Raw genomic sequence first — 19,830 nt, forward strand, 5'->3', positions numbered from 1 at the left:
TGTGGGATGTTTTGGAGTGCAGTGAATTTTCTGTCTCAGAGACGGACTCCCTCCTCCCTCTAGTCTGCATTATGCTGCTCCCAGTGGACAGCTGTTGGCAGATGCCATTCCTGCCCCCCACATGATGACATCCATCACTCACAAGGGCATTATGGGGAAAGCAAAATGCTGGCCCCAGCCAATGGCAACTGGGAATTTCAGCACCACTGTCACTGCAACAGAGGTGGTAGCCATGGAAACAAAAGGCAGTTTGCTTTATTTCATTAATTCAGCCAAAATTTTAACTTTTCAAACTTTCAACCTACTCTTATGATGATTGTGACCAATGTCACATTCATGACGGTGAAGGGAAGTCAATGTTGTGGTTTTAATGCCAGGCAGTGGGCCTGGATAATTATAAGAAATGGTGCAGAGAGGACTTTGTGCTGTTTTTGAAAATCCCACTTGCTTTTCTCTCTCTCCAGCCAGTCTCCCTGCCAGTGAAACCACCTCAGTGAATACAGAGAATGTTGGGGAGGAAGAGCATCACCAGAACAATTGCTGCGATGTGTGTTTGTGAGTTTGTGAGTTTCCTTAGTCAAAGGGAGGGAGGGCAGAATGGATTAGTACAGTAATGTTACATTTTCAGTTTCTTTGGGTTGGGGTTGACTCACAGGGGAGTTTACAAAAAAAAACAAAATAAAAAAAACCACCCACTAAATAACATAACGTATTAACAAACAAAAACAGTACCCGTCCCCAATTTAAAATGCCAAGGCCTAGGAGAAGAGGAACGTTTTTGCCTGGTGCCTAAAGATATATAATGATGACACCAGGCGAGCCTCCCTGGGGAGAGCATTCCATAAATGGGGAGCCACTGCAGAAAAGGTCTGCTCTCATGTTGCCACCCTCTGGATTTTCTGTGGAGGCAGACAAAGAATGGCCTCTGGTGATGGCTGCAGGGTCTGGGTCATTCATATGGGGAGAGATGGTCCTTGAGGCATTGTGGTCCTGAGCTCTTTAAGACTTTGTGGGTAAAAAACAGCACTTGACCCCAGGAACTCTCAGCCAGTGCAGTCAGGCCAGGATTGGCATTATTCTCAAATCGTCTTGCCCCAGTGAGCAACCTGGCTGTTGAATTCTGCACCAGCAGACGTTTCTGAACCATCCTCAGAGGCAGCCCCACATATAATGCATTGCAGTAATCTAACCCAGAGGTTACCAGAGTGTAGACAACAGAAGTTAGAGGCACAGCTGGGCCACCACCAGCTGAAGCTCATAGAAGGCACTGCCTGTTGCTGCTACCCTCTTCTTCCAGGTCTAGTCTGGGCTCAGTCACCTGGGCAGGTGGTCCTGCATGAAGTAAAGTGGGTGGGCTGACAAGCAAGAAGGCAGGTGGGCACTGCTGCTGAGATGCTCTGACAGTTCTCCTCTCTGCCAATGATTGTGTGCTGCTGCACCACTCTGCCGCCTCCTCCTCTGTTTCCATGCTGAATGAAGGAGGCTGAGTACCACAGTGACATCACATACTCTGTGTAAAATAGAAGAGATGGAGGAGTGGTAGAGCAGCAGTGGCAGCTAGGCAGCTGAGCGAATTAGCTCAGTGTGCTGAAAACAAGACTATGGGCAAATGTAGAGAGGCTGCAACTTTACCATCCAGATAGCTTTGATTCTAGATTTAAAATAAGCCTAGAAAGAGCTTCATAGTTTGAACCTAACCTACATTGCTAACCACTTCCTCCTGTTTACCACAGTGTGTTCTCTCCTTTCAGGCAAGAGTGCTTTGTAATGGTGCCCAAATCAGCACTGAAGGGCGAGTGTGTCTTGCCAGGAATGTAACCAGTCTAAGGCATTTTTAGGTCCTTAAGTTAAACATGACACAGTTCCTTTACCGCTGTGACTTAATATGGCACAATTTATCAGTGCTCTTCAGCAGCTTATATTCATTTTAGTAAGATTTGCACATGAGAAAGTCCAAGTGGATTGGGTCCCATATGTTGCTTCTTGCTGGGAGGAATTCAGAATAATGCTAAGCAGATTACTCTGTCAGTGCAAGCATTCCTGCTTGCCTGGTGGAATAATCTGCCCTCTCGTCCCCCTGTACACTGTTCTGGGGGTTATCCTGATCTCTGCTGAAGCCAATTTGGCGGGGAGGAGGGAGGAATGGGGGGAGGCGAGGGGAAGAAAAGCAGAAGCCCTTGCAGTGGCTTCGGTTGGCAGGACTAGTTACCTGCTGTCCCACGCTGTCTCCCTTGATAGCACTCAAAATATGCTTTCTCGGGCAACTGCCTCATCTTGCCTCATAGTAGGGGCACCCCTGGCAGCTAAACATGAGAAAATAATTGCTAGGGTAGGGCAGAATAGAGATGGGCAGAGGGGGAGACATATTGTTGGGCTGTCCCAACTCTTGATTGTTGCTTTAACCTCTGTGCACCATGGCTTAACCCAGTGGTTACAAGAGGTCAGATTCCAGCCCAGATCATAAAACTGAGCAACTGCGGTAAAGCTGAGACAACTTTAGAAGGTCCTATATTTACTATCTGATAGTAGAAACAGAAAGAGATAGGCTATTTTTTAGTGTTCTTGCCTGCAATCTTTTCTGAAGATGCAGTGATGGGAGACATTTTCCATCTGCTTCATTCTGCCTGTCAGGTTGCAGTTAAAGGTGTAGCATAAAGGCTAGCAAAATAAATCAATAAATAAAATGTCGGGGGTGCCACCTGGCAACCCTAATTTGGGTTTGGGATATCTGTGAAATGCTGACAGTGTCTGTGAGCCTCCTCTAAGAACTGCTGCCCCTGTATCCTTGATCAATTTGTAATTTCTCAGCTTTCAACTGCAGCTGAGAGAGAGTTGTGTTTCATTTTCTTGTTGAATTTCTCCTGTCTTCCACAGAGGCAAGCTCTCCAAGACCAAATTTGGGTGAGTAGGATGAAAGCTGCCTTTCCCTCTGCCCAGTGCTCTCCTGCTCTCTGGCTCTCATCAGTGATATCTGTCCCCCCCCCCCATCCCCCCTCTGCTTCAGCCGCCGAGTGCGACGCATCAACCGTCTCTTCCGGAAGAAATGCCGCCTGGCTGTCAAATCTGTCTCTTTCTACTGGATGGTCCTGCTCCTTGTCTTTCTCAACACTCTCACAATTGCCTCTGAGCATTACAATCAGCCTGATTGGCTCACGCAAATCCAAGGTAGGGTTGCAAGACACAGGGAATGTATACTAGCGCCAGCAAGGGAGTATTGTCCAGGAGTTAGCGCAGAGCAGGGAGAGCCTCTAAGGCCCATCTGCACTATGCATTTAAAGCAGTACCATGCCACTTTAAACAGAGTTCGCTGGGAAGGGGGATTGACTGTTAAACCACTCTGGAGATTGTAGCTCTGTGAGGGAACAGGGGTCACCTAACAACTCCCCACACTCAGTTCCCAGGATTCTTTGGAGCACCATTGCTGTTTAAAGTGGATAATGTATGGTATGGATGTGGCCTAAGAGGGTAGCTTAGTGATTGTGGTCAGGACTGAGAAGCAGAAACATGGTTTTGAATTAATTTTTAATATACAATTGGCTGAGGTGGGCGGTGGGGTTGTTGCCTCCCTTCCCCAACTATGGATTTTGGGGGGGAACAAAATTCGGTTGTTCCACTTCTCTTAAACAAAACCACACACTGGTTTAGAAATTCTTGACTGCCATCTACTGTTCTTGTTCTGTAGCAGGAGTGGCTGAACCATGATCCTCAAGGTGTTGCTGGACTTTTAACTTCCATCATCCGTGACCTGACACTGGGCAGCATGTGCTGGCTGGGGGCGGGGGGGGGGGTAAAGGGAGCCCACTGATGCCTCAAGGGGCACCGTTTCTCCATCCCTATTGTAAGGCAATTTTATCTGGCTCTTTCCTGCCCTAACAAACCTTTACCAAGACATAGCAAAAACTTTGCCCACAGTTCTATTTGCAAGTAAAAGAAAAACATGTCCAAGCCATAAGAAACACAGATATTCAGATATTTTACATTCCTCTCTTTAGATTTATGTGTGCCGAGTATGTAATATGTAACTGCATATGTTTGTATGCAATGCATTGCCTGCCCTGAGCACATGTTCTTCATAACTGGAAATCCTAACTGACACCAGCTTTGATGTGGAGCATGGCCGCTTACACATCTGTGCGCATTTCCTACCTCTGGATGGACTGATATCTGGGGAACAAATGATATGGTCCCTGAGAATATTGAAATTGCACATACTTGAGCTGATATGCATGAATTGTTTGGAAGTGCATAATATAAATCCTACAGCTGCTTGGTCAGTCTAGTTTGCGGGTTACCAGTTGACCACTCCTGTTTTGAACTTGTAGGCTTGCTGAAAAATACTTGGGCAGCTGATCTCATCCCCATCCATTCCAAAGTGCCTTGTATATGTGAGTTACTCTGTAGAGAAGGATCAACAGGGAAGTGCAGAAGATGGTCAAATGGAGAGCTGAGGAGTCTCCATTTACTCCTCTCTGCTCTGCCATTTTTGTCCAGCTCAAAATATTTTGAGTCTTCAACATATTATTCCCACTTTGCAGATGGAAACTGTGAAAAAGCACCTGTCCTCCAGTCTGTCTGACACCCAGTGTACAGTGTGGTACTTAATTAACATTGAGGACTAGGAGCATAAGGCTGTCCCATATACCTCTTGTTGACCCTCTACTCTTTCTTGCCACAGCTTATGCTAACAAAGTACTGTTATCGCTGTTCACCATGGAGATGCTGTTGAAGATGTACAGCCTGGGACTACAGGCCTATTTTGTCAGCTTCTTCAACCGCTTTGATTGTTTTGTGGTATGTGGTGGAATCCTGGAGACTGTCTTGGTAGAGTTTGAGATCATGCAACCTCTTGGAATCTCTGTGCTTCGCTGTGTCCGCCTCTTACGGATCTTCAAAGTCACCAGGTCAGGTGGTGGTCGTAGTCATGGGTGATTGGGTGGCATTGCTTAGGGCTGGGGCATGCACTCAGGGTTAGCTTAATTCAAGGTGGTTGCCTGCTAGAAAATTCAGGTTGATTTGCTTATGGCTTGAAGATATATTACTATAGAACCCTAGGCAGGTGGTCAGTATGTACTTATTGCACTTATATTAGCCTCTTCCCTCAGAAGCTAAGATCAATTTACATCTGCTTCCTCTACATCAGGGGAGGGGAGCCTGTTGCCCTGCAGATGTTGTTGGAGTACAGCTCCCATTGTCCCTTGACTATTGGCCATACTAGCAGGGCCTGGTGAGAGTTGGAGGCCAGCGAGGCCAGTTTCCCCATCCCTATTCTAGTAGTGCTGGTTCTTACCTGTGAGCTGAAGTGCCCCAAGTCCCTTGACCCATTTATCCATCCCTGGTTTGCTTTCCAGGCACTGGGCCTCGCTGAGCAACCTCGTGGCCTCCTTGCTGAACTCCATGAAGTCCATTGCGTCCTTGCTGCTCTTGCTTTTCCTCTTCATTATCATCTTCTCATTGCTGGGCATGCAGCTTTTTGGGGGCAAGTTCAACTTTGATGAGACCCAGACCAAGCGCAGTACTTTTGACACGTTCCCCCAGGCCTTGCTCACAGTCTTCCAGGTAAAAACACACATGGGGTACAAGTGGGGTGGCTGGGACCAGCCTTCAACAGGTTTGGGTACTTGCTGGGAACTGGGCTATGTAAGGGACAAATGGATGAAGCCCCTTATTTCCCACCTGGATCCCAATCCTGTCAACTTCCCCATCCCATCATCATCATCATCATCATTATTATTATTAAAAAAAACATTCAAGAGGGAGGGAATGGCAACAGCTGTCAATGCAGCTTCCCATGCCTCATGGGTGATCTTAGGAGCCACTTAGTTGTGTCCTTGAAACAGACTTAAAGAACAGCACAAGGAAGCAGTGTGATCCCTTCAATAATTGAAGGGTTGTTGACCCTGGTGCACAGAAGAAAAAAGAGCTTAAAGTTCCATAGAATCACATGTTACAGTTTCAATGGGTATCCATTACAGAACGAGAGGCAAAACTAGTATGCTCATAGCGGCTCTGTGGCCAATTGCATATAAGGAAGGAGCAGGTGTGGAGGCTGCCCTGCGCCAACCTGAGCTTTTAACCTTATTAACCTCTGCACCTCAGTTCTCTTTTTTCTTGGTTGGGACTCCAAAATGGGAAATATATCCCACCAGAAGTAAAACAGTTGGGGTGTAGTGGTTTCACAGCAAAAATAAAGAGTTCCTTTCAATCTCCATTAACCTTTCAATTCTTGCCCTGAGATCTGTATGCCATAGTCACTTCTAATTTAGCTGACCCTAAAATTCTAAAAATACAGGCCTTGGTTTACCCCACCTCATCACCACAATTATAATAATATTAATTATACATTCTGTGGGAGAAGCAACACAAAACTGTGACTGGTCCTAGCTTTCTGGGGGTTTTAAGTGTTGATAGGGAAAGAAAGACATGTATGGTGTCATGAATTTAGACTTTGTGTTCTCAGTTTATAATCATTTTTTTGGAAGCCCTAGGCTGCCAATTTACCACCTGTAGCTGATAAAAGCACTTTAACAAAACTGTGTCAGGTTCAATTTTGGTTTCGTATACAGTAACCAGGTACAAGAGAATATTTGCTTTCATCTTCTATTTTTATTACTAAACAAATACTTCTAATAACACATGGATATCAAAATATAAAGCATACCCACTAGGATAAGCAACAATAGTTCTGAAACATTTCTTACCGTATTACAGAGGCTAGGTATTGAGATTTCAGTAGTTGAAAATATTTTATTTTGTTATATTTTAAGCTCACAATCTGAACTATCTCATAGTCCCTAAATATTTCCAAGAATTTAACATAAATGATTACTGGTTTGCTCACAGTCATCCTAATTTTCTTGCTCAAAATTTACTTGGTGGTTAGACCAAGGGTTCTTCCACACTTCTGCTTATCCCATGCCTAGAAACATGAGTCCAACCGAGTGGTTTTCTCCTTGCCCTTCTTCCTTTCCCAGGGAAAACCCACTCTTTAACTTGGAGCAAATGTCAGTCTGGGGGAAACTTAGATTGCTGTTTGCTCCAACTGAGCACTAAGAGTGGGTTTTCCCCAGGGGAAAGCAGCAAGATGAGAAAGTATGAGCAAGTCTTGGGTCTGGTCTTTATGAAGCACATATTCTGATTTGTTTACGGGATGATTATATGACAGTGAGTATTTATCTTGCATTCATCTGGAGTGTCACAGGTTCCCCATCCCCGGAATACCACAAGGAACACTGCTGTAGAGTTGAGTGTTGTGCTAATTACATTATTTATTACCTCTAATTGATTTTATTATTGATTTGTTTTAAATTGCATTGTAATAAATGTATTGGGATAAATGTATTGGCGGGCAGCATATAAGTACTTTAAATAAGCAGTTAAAAAACAACAACATTTAATTGTGGAACTATCTTAATTAGATTTGCTGTTCCCTTTGCTCATGCCACAGATCCTGACAGGGGAGGACTGGAATGCAGTGATGTATGATGGGATCATGGCCTATGGCGGCCCCTATTTCCCAGGTATGCTGGTCTGTGTCTATTTCATCATCCTCTTCATTTGCGGCAACTGTATCCTTTGATTGGCGGTGAAGATCAATGGACCTTAAGTCCAAGAGGATTGATGCTAGGCTGCTAGATTGCTGATGAAAAATTGCTGAGTCTGCCCCCAAAGTTAATTCAGGTCCTCACCTTTCCAGACCCTGAAGTTAGAAATCAAGCTGACCTTCCCATGGTTACATTAGGATGGAATAGTGGTTGCTACTGCAGTGCTTAAATAGGGATCGGATGCAGGGCAGGTAGCAGGAGTAAGGGCATTTGCATCTGTGAATGCTGGGATACATGGTTTGATTGGGCAGCATATATTCTTTTTAAATGCTTATGAAACTGCAGATGAGGAGCATCATCTAGAAAGAGACATTCTCACTTCCCTGACACACAGGATGAAATGCCTCTCCTAAGAGGATGCTGACTAGGATACACTAGTGCATAATCTAACAGCAATTAATAGTATGCAACTTCTTTCAGAACTATTGCTTTTACAGTTTATATAGATTTGATTGCTAGAATGAACAAATAAAACTCGTATGATTAATCTGTTCACATGTCTTTAACGGGGGCACAGTGTGTTGGCTCGGGGTGGTTATTACCCCATTGCATCAAGTTACATTTTCCTGAACTTTCAACCCCAGATATTCTGCTCAATGTCTTCTTGGCCATTGCTGTGGACAATCTGGCAGATGGCGACAACATCAATACCTCCAAGGAGGGGGAACACAAGGAAAAGTGAGAACTGTAATCTAAGGGGAGGGGGGGTTGGCAGGTTGGAGAAGAAAGTGAACTGACCAAATGTTGCTCAGTTTCTAGCTTTGTTTTTATTTGTATTGTTTTTAAATTGCTCATTGTAAGGCTTCCTTCTGATGATCTTGTTCTGAAAGAAAGGGCACATTTAAAGAAACCCGCCTCCCCCTTGGGTCCTCCTCCCCCTGAGGCAGAGTCTAGATTTTCCTTTCTACCCTTTTCTATAACTCTCATCTTTCCCCCTCTTCCCTGCCACAATTCAGAGAGGCACCAGCAGAGGGGGAGCAGAGCAATGAGAAAGAAGAAGAGAAAAATGTGAAGGTGAGAACTGAAACCCTGACCTTCATTTCTGACCTTGTTGCTTCTAGAGATGCAAGTAGCCCTCCCACAGATCAGTAGGCAGCAATTCCACATGAGTAATAGATATATAACCGGGTAAAAGCCTCAGTGCCTAGGACTTGCCGATCGAAAGGTCAGCGGTTCGAATCCCCGCGGCGGGGTGTGCTCCCAGCACCTGCCAACCTAGCAGTTCGAAAGCACCCCCGGGTGCAAGTAGATAAATACGGCCAGTCTTGACAGACTCTAGGGTTGTGCGCTCATCTCACTCTAGCGGCCGGGAGCCAGCGCTGTCCGCAGACACTTCCAGGTCACGTGGCCAGCGTGACAAGCTGCATCTGGCGAGCCAGCGCAGAACATGGAAACGCCTTTTACCTTCCCGCCAGTAAGCGGTCCCTATTTATCTACTTGCACCTGGGGGTGCAATGGGAGCGCACCCCGCCACGGGGATTCGAACCGCTGACCTTTCGATCGGCAAGTCCTAGGCGCTGAGGCTTTTACCCACAGCGCCACCCACGTCCCTACCCTACTGAGTACCAAAAGTCGCCACCTGCAGAAGATCATTGGCACTTCAACCTAACCCTGTCTAGCAGCATGGACCAGATGTAAGGATTGCACTGTAAAGAAACACAGCCTGTTTCTGGGCTGTGCCACTTCAGGCAAAGACTTGCAAGACCAAACACCCCTTCATGCAACCCCCCACTCTCCATCCCCCACCACACACACAGCTATTATGACCCCCTATCCTCCACCCAGAGGGACGCGGGTGGCGCTGTGGGTTAAACCACAGAGCCTAGGATTTGCTGAACAGAAGGTCGGCGGTTCGAATCCCTGCAATGGGGTGAGCTACCGTTGCTCGGTCCCTGCTCCTGCCAACCTAGCAGTTCGAAAGCATGCCAAAGTGCAAGTAGATAAATAGGTACGGCTCTGGCAGGAAGGTAAACGGTGTTTCTGTGCGCTGCTCTGGTTCGCCAGAAGCGGCTTAGTCATGCTGGCCACATGACCCAGAAGCTGTATGCCAACTCCCTTGGCCAATAAAGTGAGATGAGCGCCGCAACCCCAGAGTTGGCCACGACTGGACCTAATGGTCAGGGGTCCCTTTACCTTTACCTCTATCCTCCACCCAAATACAGGCTTCCTCCAGGTACATAAAGCTCCATCCCCCCACCCCCACCCCTGGGGTTCATGACAGCTTCAGTGGAGTGGGGTCAGATCCAAAAATGGCACAGGGGAATGATAAACACCCAACACTTCACCTCTTATGATAACGAGCCATTGCTGTGGCTGCTTTTAAGGGGCTGGAGGACAAAGAAAGGCCTGGAGATTTAATTATGGCCTTTGCATCATGTCTGCTTCAGCCTCCGAGAGAGTGCCCTCCTCTGCCTATTTCTAGTAAGCACAGGCCTCAACCAGGTGTGCATGTGTGAACTGGCTAGCTAGCTCTTAGTCACATGGTGGAGAGCTGTAGTGGCTCAAGAGGTTGCATGGAGGTAACTTGCCCTGCTCCTCCCTAAAGGGCTTAAGCAAAGCGGCAGTGCAGCCATGTTTGCAGCTCACACGTCTGTTCTGTTTGAATCAAAAGCAGGAACTGGGAGGTCTAATTTTTACGACAAAAGGACCATGAAGGTGAGTTAGGCTCAGCACTGTTCTGATGGTAAAAGTGTGATGGGCTGAGGAGAAAAGCTCTGGTAGGAATGGAGTGGGAGTGTCTCATCCACACATCTATTTTGATATAAGAATTGGTGTTGCTTAAACTGCCCTCCCCCCAGCCTGCTTTAGACATGGATGGAGTAGACATATGAAGAAGGTGTGTTTTTCCTGTCATATTTTTTGTGGCTGACTCCTCATCTTTATTGCTTGGTGATAAAACAGACTCTGCAAGTTGTAGAAGACCAGGGCCTCTTTCTTTCTTTGCAGGCATATTGGTACAATAATAGTGCAGTAGTGGTGGATTTATACTGAACCACATCCTTCTGCTTTATGTGTTATTCTGGCACATTTTCCCAGTGTTACTGTATTATTGCTGTTTAGAGAGGCACTCTTGCCCCATAGCACAATAAAAGTGGGACAAAATAAATCCTAGAGCATTTATGGTACAAAAAATTACAGGATTTCAGTAGAAAGCTACTGAATCTGGCTAGAAATGAAGCAGTGTGTCTGCCCCAAAGCTTCTCCAGGCGCAGACAGGATTAAAAGTAGGATTGAGTACAACTGCTTGGAAACCATCATGAACACAGATTGTCATGGATCCCTAATAAAAAGGAGATCTGGAAGTGCCCCTGGCAGGAAAAAATGCATCCTGAATTGAGCTGCATGCTGCATGCGCGCACATGTACAAGGCAGAGGTGCTTGTCATGCCCTTCTCTGCACAGGCCCTCGTGCTAGCACAACAGTCAATTGTGCAATGGGTGACAGCCTGGAAACTTTTGAGAAGGATCTCTCTCTTTCATTCAGATCTCACCCCCACCCCCATTACACACACAAACACACACACGTCTAAGGCAGCCTCGCACTTGAACCCTCCTGAGGAAGTTTCCACCCCCCACCTCTAGGGTGGTGGCAGTCTGCCCAAGTCCAGGGTGGTGAAGTTTCCTGCCTTAGTCCTGAAGGTCAGAAAGGCTGAACTGGACACTCCTCTCGCCTCACTCTATCTGTAGCCGTAGCCAGCAAATACTACAGAAACTGTTGTATTAAGTCCAGTCTCTCCTGCTCTGCCCTCCATCCCACTCCAACGTGCATTGGTGATGCCCAGTCTGCTTTCTCCTCAGGTGGAATGTGGAGAGGAAGAGGAGGAGGAAGTAGAGGAAGGCAGTGAAGAAGCAGGTGAGGAAAGAAACGTTGTGTATGGTACTATGAGAATCACGAGGATTGTTACCTTACTGAGAGAAAAAGGCTATTTATGTTTTCACACATGAGACCAAAGAGGCTCTTGATTGCAGCCTGGTTTGTAATTGAATGTAAAACTTACAATTGACCAGGCTGCTTATTCTGTCTCTCCTCCTCCCAGCTTTTCTCTTCCACGTAAACAACTATCAGGCATCAACATAAATTGCCTTTGAGCTCCTCTGGGATATTTAAGCCTTAAGTATGAAAGGCAGCTACTGTATTGCAGTGAACCAGGAAGAGGATCAATGGCAACATGAGTTCAGGCTCTAAGCTTGGAGAACTGGCTCTAAACTAACACAATGGATTTCAATAGGGACAGAGGTAAGGTCCCTCACTTAGGCAGGAAGAATCAGCTGCAAAAATATAAGAGAAGGAACACCGGGCTTGCCAGCAGGGCATGTGAGAAAGATCTAGGGGTCTTAGAGGACCACAAGCTGAACATGAGTCAAGAGTGTGATGCAACAGCAAAAAAGCTAATGCTATTCTAGGTTGCATCATCAGAAGTATAATGTTCAAGGGACTTAATAGTACCGCTCTATTCTGCCCTGGTCAGAGCACACCTAGAGCCCTGCTCCTAGTTCTGAGCGTCACAATTTAAGAAGGATATTGACAAGCTGGAACGTGTGCAGAGGAGGACAACCAAGATGATGAAGGGTCTGGAAACCAAGCCTGATGAGGAATGGTTGAGGGAGTTGGAGATATTTAGCCTGGAGAAGAGGAGACTGAGATGAGATATGATAGCCATCTTCAAATATTAAAAAGGCTCTTGAATGGAGGATGGAGCAAGCTTGTTTTCACCTGTTCCAGAGGGAACCAAAGGCTTGATGTTACAAGAAAGGAGATTTTGACTCAACATCAGGAATAACTTTCTGGTGTAAGAGCCTTTTGACAGTGGAACGGGATCCCTTGGAAGGTAGTGGATTCTCCTTCCCTGGTGATTTTAAAGCAGAAGTTGGATGGCCATCTGTCTGGGATGATTTATTTGAGATTCCTGCATTGCAGGGGGTCGGACTAGATAACCTTCAGAGTCCTTTCCAACTCTGAAATTCTGTGGTTCTAGGCAGCCTCTTTCTCTCCTGCTGCAGCTCACTTTTTCTGTTAGCCTTTGCTTAGCCTATTGGTCCTCTTCCCACTACAGAAATGAAGACCTAAGTAGGTGTTTCTCTGCCAAACACATATTAATTCCTGTCTATCCTCCCCTCAACCTTCCTCCCTTCCTGTATCAACTGTTAAATTGTAAGTTTCTTGGGGCACGTGCACCTCTTCTCTGTTGTTACTCTGTAATGCACCATGCACGTTTATGGTACAGTCAAACTTCGGTTGTTAAACATAATCTGTTTCGGAAGTCTGCTTGACTTCCAAAAACTGAAAGTGGAAGCCTCAATACAATAGGGAAATTCAAAACGGAAGCCACGTAGCACGTTCAGCTTCCAAAAATCGTTCAAAAGCTGGAGCTGTTACTTCCGGGTTTTCGGCGTTCAGGAGCCAAAATGTTCCAAAATGGAGGCATTCGGGAACCAAGGTTTGACTGTACTATGTAATTATCAGATTGGTTCATAATAGATAGACATTATTCTCTCTCTCTCTCTCTCTCTCATTCATACACGCACACGCACACACTGCTGTAATGAATATGGCTCCAGAGAAATCCTTAAAACCAAATGTGGAGAACCTTTGACCTTCTAGATGTTCCTGAACTATAATTCCCATCGCCCCAGGCTATTGGCCATGCTTTCGAGGCTCATGGGAGTTGTAGTTCAGCTTCAGATGAGGGCCAAAGGTTCCTCAGTCCTTGCTTAATCCTACACCATGTCTTGTTTTCAGGTGAGGAGGAAGAGGAAGAAGAGGCAGAAGGAGATCAGCAGAGCTTGGCAGAGTCTCACCTAGACAAACTGGAGGAAACCCCCACAGAGAAGGTGTTACCAATTCCTGATGGAAGTTCCTTCTTCTGCCTTAGCAAGACAAATCCGTGAGTACAGAAAGGCATGAACCAAGGAGGAAGAAGGTGGGGCTGGCGTTCTCTTTCAGTGGAATGTGACCTCAGTTTGGTCATAATTCTCCAAGAGTTGTAGGGTAAGGTCCAGGATTTTCCTCTTCTGGTGCCAGGGCTGTGCAGGTGTCAGACCTGCAAGCAATCACTTGGAAAGGTGAAGGTGCAGCCTACTTTAGCTCAAGACCCAGAACATCAAACAAAGGTCACATACAGGTCCGTAGTTACGGCAGGCCAACGTGAAGGTACAGAACAGTGAACAGCCATCAGAAGGACTTGATGCAATGTAGTCTGCATGACTGTTCTAGCAGTAACTTTTTCACACTGAAAACCATGTTTGAAGCACCAGTTCTGTAAGGCCAGCCTGGCTCCTGTTGCCCCCACAGATTGCCTGGCCTGACTGGCCTGATGAGCTGCAGTACTCCTCTCTGGACATTATCTGGGTGGCACTGCAGCATGCCAAATACCAGGCCAGCAGGTTCCTCAATCTGCAAACAACCCTGGTAGTGCAAGGTGGCAGGGTCCCTGCGGCCAGAGTCCCTGGTGTGAGTGCCCTAATAACCTACATGTAGAAGCATATCTATGCTACCAATTTATATACCCATTTAACTGTTGTGTCTTCCACCCCAAAGAATCCTCGAAACTAGGTTTGGCAAGGGATTTCTAGTGCTGCCTGGATTCCTGGGGCAAGAGGGCATGACTAACCAGTGTAAGAATATGGTAAAAAATTGCCAGAGATCCTGTTTCATTGTGGTCCCACTTTGGGGACCCATTGGTTGAGAGCAGTAGGGGGCAACTCGAGGCACTGTCTGGCTATGCTTGGGCAGACCCAGACTTGCCAGGGTTCACGCTGGTGGTGGAGTTTTAGCCTTCTTCCCAGGTATCTCAACCCAAGGTCAAGGGAGTAGGCAAATCCCAAGGTCAACCTTTGCTTGGCTTCAGAGATTTTGCTGCTGGCTTTTCTCCCCATCTCAGTCCAGCCCACTTCCAAGGCACCACCCAGGCTCTTCCCTCTAATCTTGCCCACATCTGCCAGGATCGCCTTTTAGCTCCCCATCTCCACCTCCTGATTCGCAGGGGAGTCTGCATGTGCCTCAGGAAACTTGGCTACTGCGTGTTGCTGGCTCACTATGGTGGTCGCCTTTCTTTCTCTCGGCAGGCTTCGTGTTGGGTGCCACAAATTGATCCATCACCACATTTTCACCAATCTCATCCTTGTCTTCATCATCCTTAGCAGCATCTCCCTGGCAGCAGAGGACCCTATCCGAGCACACTCCTTCCGCAATAATGTAAGCCATGCCATATGGAAAGGTGGTTGGGTAGAATGGAAGAGAGAGGGCCAGAGGCAGAAGAGCGTCTCACCCTCCGCTCCGTCCTTTCTCTCTCTCTCACTCCGCTCTTATTTCCTCATTTTTCCATTCTCTTTCTTCCCCACCCCTCTCCTGTTCCCCCCTCTCGTTACACAGATTCTGGGATACTTTGATTATGCCTTCACTTCTATCTTCACTGTTGAAATCCTACTCAAGGTACCAGAAGATGAGGAAGGGGAGAGTAGCCAGCCCTCAGTGGATGTCCCAGTGGCCAAGTCTCTAGGGTTGCCCACACCTGCACGTGGGCCACGTCTGCAGGGTGGCACCGAACAACCAGACCTTAGCTGCTTCTGCTAGTACCCTCATAGTCCCATGGCTGGCAATCAGGTTTGGGGTTGGGGTGGAGAAGGGGGTCAGCAACTGCAGAATGAGCTGCAATTCATTGGGGAGTAGGGGGGTGGGAGAGAAGATGTGGCTCCCAGCAACAAGGAGGGAAGGGTCAGGGCTGCATTTCTCAGCTCCTGTCTAAAGGTCTTTGACTCTTACCACCCACCATGAATTTAGCTCCAACACAGTTGTGGACTGAGCAGAACAGTGGTGGGCATAAAGAGACCAAGATCTTTGGTAAACTGCAGACCGCCTCATGCCTGCTGGTTGCTGCGGTTCTTGCAAAAAGGATGGTCTTGATCGACCTTGTTAAGCATGAGTCACATAACTCAGGTTCACGTGACTCAGCTGAGTTATGCCTTAGCTGTTAAAGAGATCCTGAAGATGCAGCTCCGTGGAAGAGCATCTTCCCTTCACACAGAGCATCAATGCAGTAAGCCTGGGAATGCCTCCTTCCTGAAACTGCTGCCAGTCAGTGCAGACACAGGGCTGAGCTCGAGGGACCCAAGGGTCCAGCTTCCGGGGCCAGCTTCTTCTCTGGCTGCCAGGGAAAGAGGCCCTGGGTCCTCCCAATGTGTGTGTGGCACTTGGGGTGCTCAGCGCTCATTGTAGGCTGCACAATGTCGGCAGAGCCAGGGCCTCTTTTCCTGGCAGGCGCAGCAGCAGCAGCAGAAGGAGAAGGAGAAGCTGGCACTCAGGATGCTTGGTGCTTGTGCATGTGTGTGACATCACATCCAGGTGTGATATCAGCCCCCTCCCCAATCTGCCTCTTAAGGTAGCACATCTGCTCTTGAATATAAAGGGACTGAGCCTGGGTGGGGGGAAGGCAGGGTCACTTGGTTGGCGCAAGGCACCTGGGGACCTAATCTCTAAGCTTCTGGGTTCCAGCCACAGTTCTGAGAAAGAGGAGTTGGGTGGAGCCGGGGTGCTTAGCATGTCTCTGTCCTTAGATGACCGCTTACGGCGCCTTCCTGCACAAAGGCTCCTTCTGCCGGAACTGGTTCAATCTCCTTGATCTGCTGGTTGTCAGTGTCTCACTCATCTCCTTTGGCATCCAGTAAGTCTGACTGGGGAATGGTCAAGATACTTTGGGAGTAGGCCCCCAAAAGAAGAAGAAGAAAAGGATTGTGCTGGCCTGGTCCGGGATGAAAGGGCAATGTTGCGTAGTGATGCACCACCAACTGGGACCGTCTTCCACTTCCAGCCTCTGAAATACCACTTGCTGGGATTCACAAGCAGGGAGAGGGCTCTTGTGCTCAGGTCCTGCTTCCAGGCTTCTTGGAGGCATCTGGTTAGGCACTGGGAGAACAGGATGGTGGACTGATCCAGCAGGGCTCTTCTTACTAAGTTCTTGGGAGCTATTTTATAGGAAATGAAAAGAAGGTGTAAGCAGTTTGGTTTTTCAACCCCAATCTCTCCCACACCTCCCTTCCTCTTTCCACCTCAGCTCCAGTGCCATCTCTGTGGTGAAGATCTTGCGAGTGCTGAGGGTGCTGCGCCCTCTCCGAGCCATCAACCGGGCCAAGGGGCTGAAGGTGAGGGAGGTCTTCAAGGGCAGGTGGTGGATCTGGAAGGAGGTCCCACAGCATGGGGGCTATGAAGATGTGGTGCCTGTGTTCCCCAGCCCACTCAGGGTTGGCCCATCCATGAGGCAGGGCGAGGCAACTGCCTCAAGGTGGCAGGATCCACAGGGGCAGTGGATCCCAAGGTAGACCTTTATCCCCCCTTCTTCCCGATGTCAATCTTCACTCCCCGCTTCTTCCCTGGTGGGGAGCAGGACACCATTTTGTGGTTCACCTCAGGTGCCAAAATGTCTTGCACCAGCCCTGACACCCACAGGGTCGCCCTGTTGAGAACTGAAAAGTTCCCTCCTGGCCACCTCACATCCCTTGTGCCTCCCTGTCTGACAGCACGTGGTTCAGTGTGTGTTTGTGGCCATCCGCACCATTGGGAACATCATGATAGTCACCACCCTGCTGCAGTTCATGTTTGCTTGCATCGGTGTTCAGCTCTTCAAGGTAAGGAGTGCTGATTTATTTGGGGCGGTTTGGATTAAATGAGTGTGTGCAAGATGTGTATATGTGCTTGGATCAAGGACATGTTGAGTGTGGGCGTGTTTCTTTGGGGCTTGCACCCAAAACACTTCCAAATGCCATCACCTTAGCAACCAATCCTGTACCTCATTATAGACACTAGTCGGGTGGCTTATTTGCTTCAGCTGTAGGTCGTCACAAGGGGGGGAAATCAGCTCAAAGAGAAAGAAAGAAAATACACGTGCAAAGGCACAGTCATAGAAGTTACATGGGTAAACATAGTAATAATAATAATAATCATATAATGATATGTGGTAAATCATCTGCATCGCAAAGTGTTGCTCTTGTTTTTCAGCTAGTTGATTGGTAGCTCACCTCAGCACACACTGCCATATTTGATGAAGGTGGACAGTGAGCAAGAGAGGGAAAGAGAGACCGAGAGAAAGACAGAGAAGTATGGAGATCTTGTAAAGGAAAAGCAATGTGAAAAGAGCAGCTAGACATAATGCCCAACATAAGACTCTTGTGAACCTTTCTCTGTTAAGCTCAGGCAGGCTTAGGCAGGCCCTTCCCCACCTCCCACCTCCACTGGGCCAGCACGATCCCAATGACTTGGGGTGGGGAAGTACATGATATGATGAGGTTGAGGCAATTTTACAGGGAGATGGATGACAACCTGACACTGACCTGGGTTGAGCATAACATCTTGCTCTACCCTAAGATGAAAAGTCGATAGAAGTGGGTGTCTCATACAGGGCAGGGTAAAGGTAAGCCCTGACTGCCCCACCCTGTGTGAGGCCAGTTTGCTGTTTCCTCCATGCCCAGGGCCATGGGGGGCAGCACACAGGGTAGAAAGATAAGAATTCCCCCAGGAAGGATACCTTCCTTCCCCATCAGTGCCCGATCTCCAATCTCCTGCCACTTCTGTCTCCAGGGCAAGTTCTACAGCTGCACAGATGAGGCCAAGCACACTCCGTATGAATGCAAGTAAGTCTCAGCCCTGCCCTGCAAGAAGAGCAGAGCGTCCAGTTAACCTTCCCCAACCAAGTTCTCCAGGTGGCATTGGCATTTTAGCCTAATACCAAGAACACCAGCCAAGATGTCTAGCCACCCCACAGATCAAACTGGGGCCTGTTGTTAACATTGCTGCCTGCAGCTCTCTGGCCCTGCTTTCTTCTTGTCTTTTTCTTTTTTCCTCACTCCTGGACAGATCTCAACTGCCATACATTAGCATGGCAAAATGTTGCAGCAATGTAATGGATTCCCATGTATGGCTGATCTGAGATGAAAGCTAGATGGTCTAGTATCGTGTAATGGCCTGTGAATTAAGGGTTGTTTGTGGGTGTCTGTGAGGCCCAAACAAGACATCACATGGGAGATACAGTAATAACCTCCTACCTTTCTTCCTTCCCCTCTCCTGTTTCTTTTGCTGAAAACTAACCTCTGAGTCTGTGATTGTGACCCAAAGAGTAGCAGGGAGAAGGTGCTCCTTGACCCTTTCCTTTCCTGTTGTCTTTCTGCTTCCCCTCGCCAAGCTGCTGCTTCTCCCCCCCCTCCCAGAAACATAATTTTGAAGAAATAAATGGCAAAAGGGAAAGGTTAAGCAATCCCTGCTATTCTTCCGCTCAGACCAGCTGCCTCCATGTATCTGCTTTTCAGTTTAAAAATAAAGAGGCTTGTGAATTAAGAAAAGAGGAAGGTGGGAGACTATTAGCATCTAGTTTGTCCCTAAGATAGGAGAGAGGGGTCTGAGAGGCAGAAAGGAGGGTGGCTGGGTAGCTTTGCAGTAAAAGGAACTGTGGTTTTTGCAGCTGGGAATTGTGTTAGGGTTACACTCTGGGATCTGGTCTGCCTGTCTAAGTTCAATGACTCCCAGCTGCAGCCCATACTGATAGCTCCTTCTGCTCCTCCTTCCTTTCCTCTTCCTCTTCCTCCTCCTCCTCCTCTGCGCACAGGGGCACATTCATTGTCTACAAGGATGGAGATGTGGCTCACCCAATGGTGCGGGAGCGTGCCTGGCTCAACAGTGACTTCAACTTTGACAATGTTTTGTCGGGCATGATGGCCCTTTTCACTGTCTCTACTTTTGAAGGCTGGCCAGCGTGAGTTACTCTACTGGGGATTGTGCACGGGACGTGCACACACGTGTGTATATAATTGTGTTTGTGATGATTCTCACCATTCCCATAATTCTCTGGCATGTCACTATGTAAAACAAAAATGTGAACATGATAAAGCGTGACACAGCTCTTTTGCCACACGCAAGTTATCGTGTTGTTAGCTTTCTACCCGTTGTCTTCTGCCATAATAAAGAAGCTTGTGTGACTTATTGAAGACTGGAAAGGAAATCCACCCATTTTTCCACGCCTCTTCCTATGTCTGCCTTCTGAATCATCTCCCACACTTTTTGCAGTCTATAAAAATTCCTGACTGGATTAGACCAATAATTGGCATCAATTTCTGGGACTCCTGGGGCAACTTGGCCAAGTATTAGGAGGGAAGGCTCTACCAGACAGGTGGATCCACCAGAGGCAAGTGGCAAAGTCCAAAGCAGAGAAAGGCTGGCATTCTGAGAGGGGCAGCTGGGGAGCAGG

At 47.6% G+C, this 19,830-nt stretch overlaps 1 protein-coding gene across 1 annotated transcript in view; it reads left to right on the forward strand.

Annotated features, from left to right (window-relative positions):
* CACNA1F (calcium voltage-gated channel subunit alpha1 F) overlaps window positions 1-19,830 on the forward strand; it is a 58,737-nt gene that overhangs the window by 15,629 nt on the left and 23,278 nt on the right. The window contains exons 11-27 of the mRNA XM_081895044.1: window positions 465-555; window positions 2,875-2,901; window positions 3,005-3,165; window positions 4,676-4,901; window positions 5,349-5,556; window positions 7,445-7,565; window positions 8,186-8,279; window positions 8,558-8,615; window positions 11,399-11,453; window positions 13,341-13,485; window positions 14,666-14,795; window positions 14,973-15,032; window positions 16,154-16,260; window positions 16,651-16,738; window positions 17,114-17,221; window positions 18,171-18,223; window positions 19,192-19,338. Coding sequence (XP_081751170.1) covers window positions 465-555; window positions 2,875-2,901; window positions 3,005-3,165; window positions 4,676-4,901; window positions 5,349-5,556; window positions 7,445-7,565; window positions 8,186-8,279; window positions 8,558-8,615; window positions 11,399-11,453; window positions 13,341-13,485; window positions 14,666-14,795; window positions 14,973-15,032; window positions 16,154-16,260; window positions 16,651-16,738; window positions 17,114-17,221; window positions 18,171-18,223; window positions 19,192-19,338 — 1,879 coding nt within the window. The remainder of the gene's footprint in view (window positions 1-464; window positions 556-2,874; window positions 2,902-3,004; window positions 3,166-4,675; window positions 4,902-5,348; window positions 5,557-7,444; window positions 7,566-8,185; window positions 8,280-8,557; window positions 8,616-11,398; window positions 11,454-13,340; window positions 13,486-14,665; window positions 14,796-14,972; window positions 15,033-16,153; window positions 16,261-16,650; window positions 16,739-17,113; window positions 17,222-18,170; window positions 18,224-19,191; window positions 19,339-19,830) is intronic.

This window comes from Podarcis melisellensis (assembly GCF_964234715.1).
Source record: "Podarcis melisellensis genome assembly, chromosome: 17".
NCBI lineage: Eukaryota > Metazoa > Chordata > Lepidosauria > Squamata > Lacertidae > Podarcis > Podarcis melisellensis.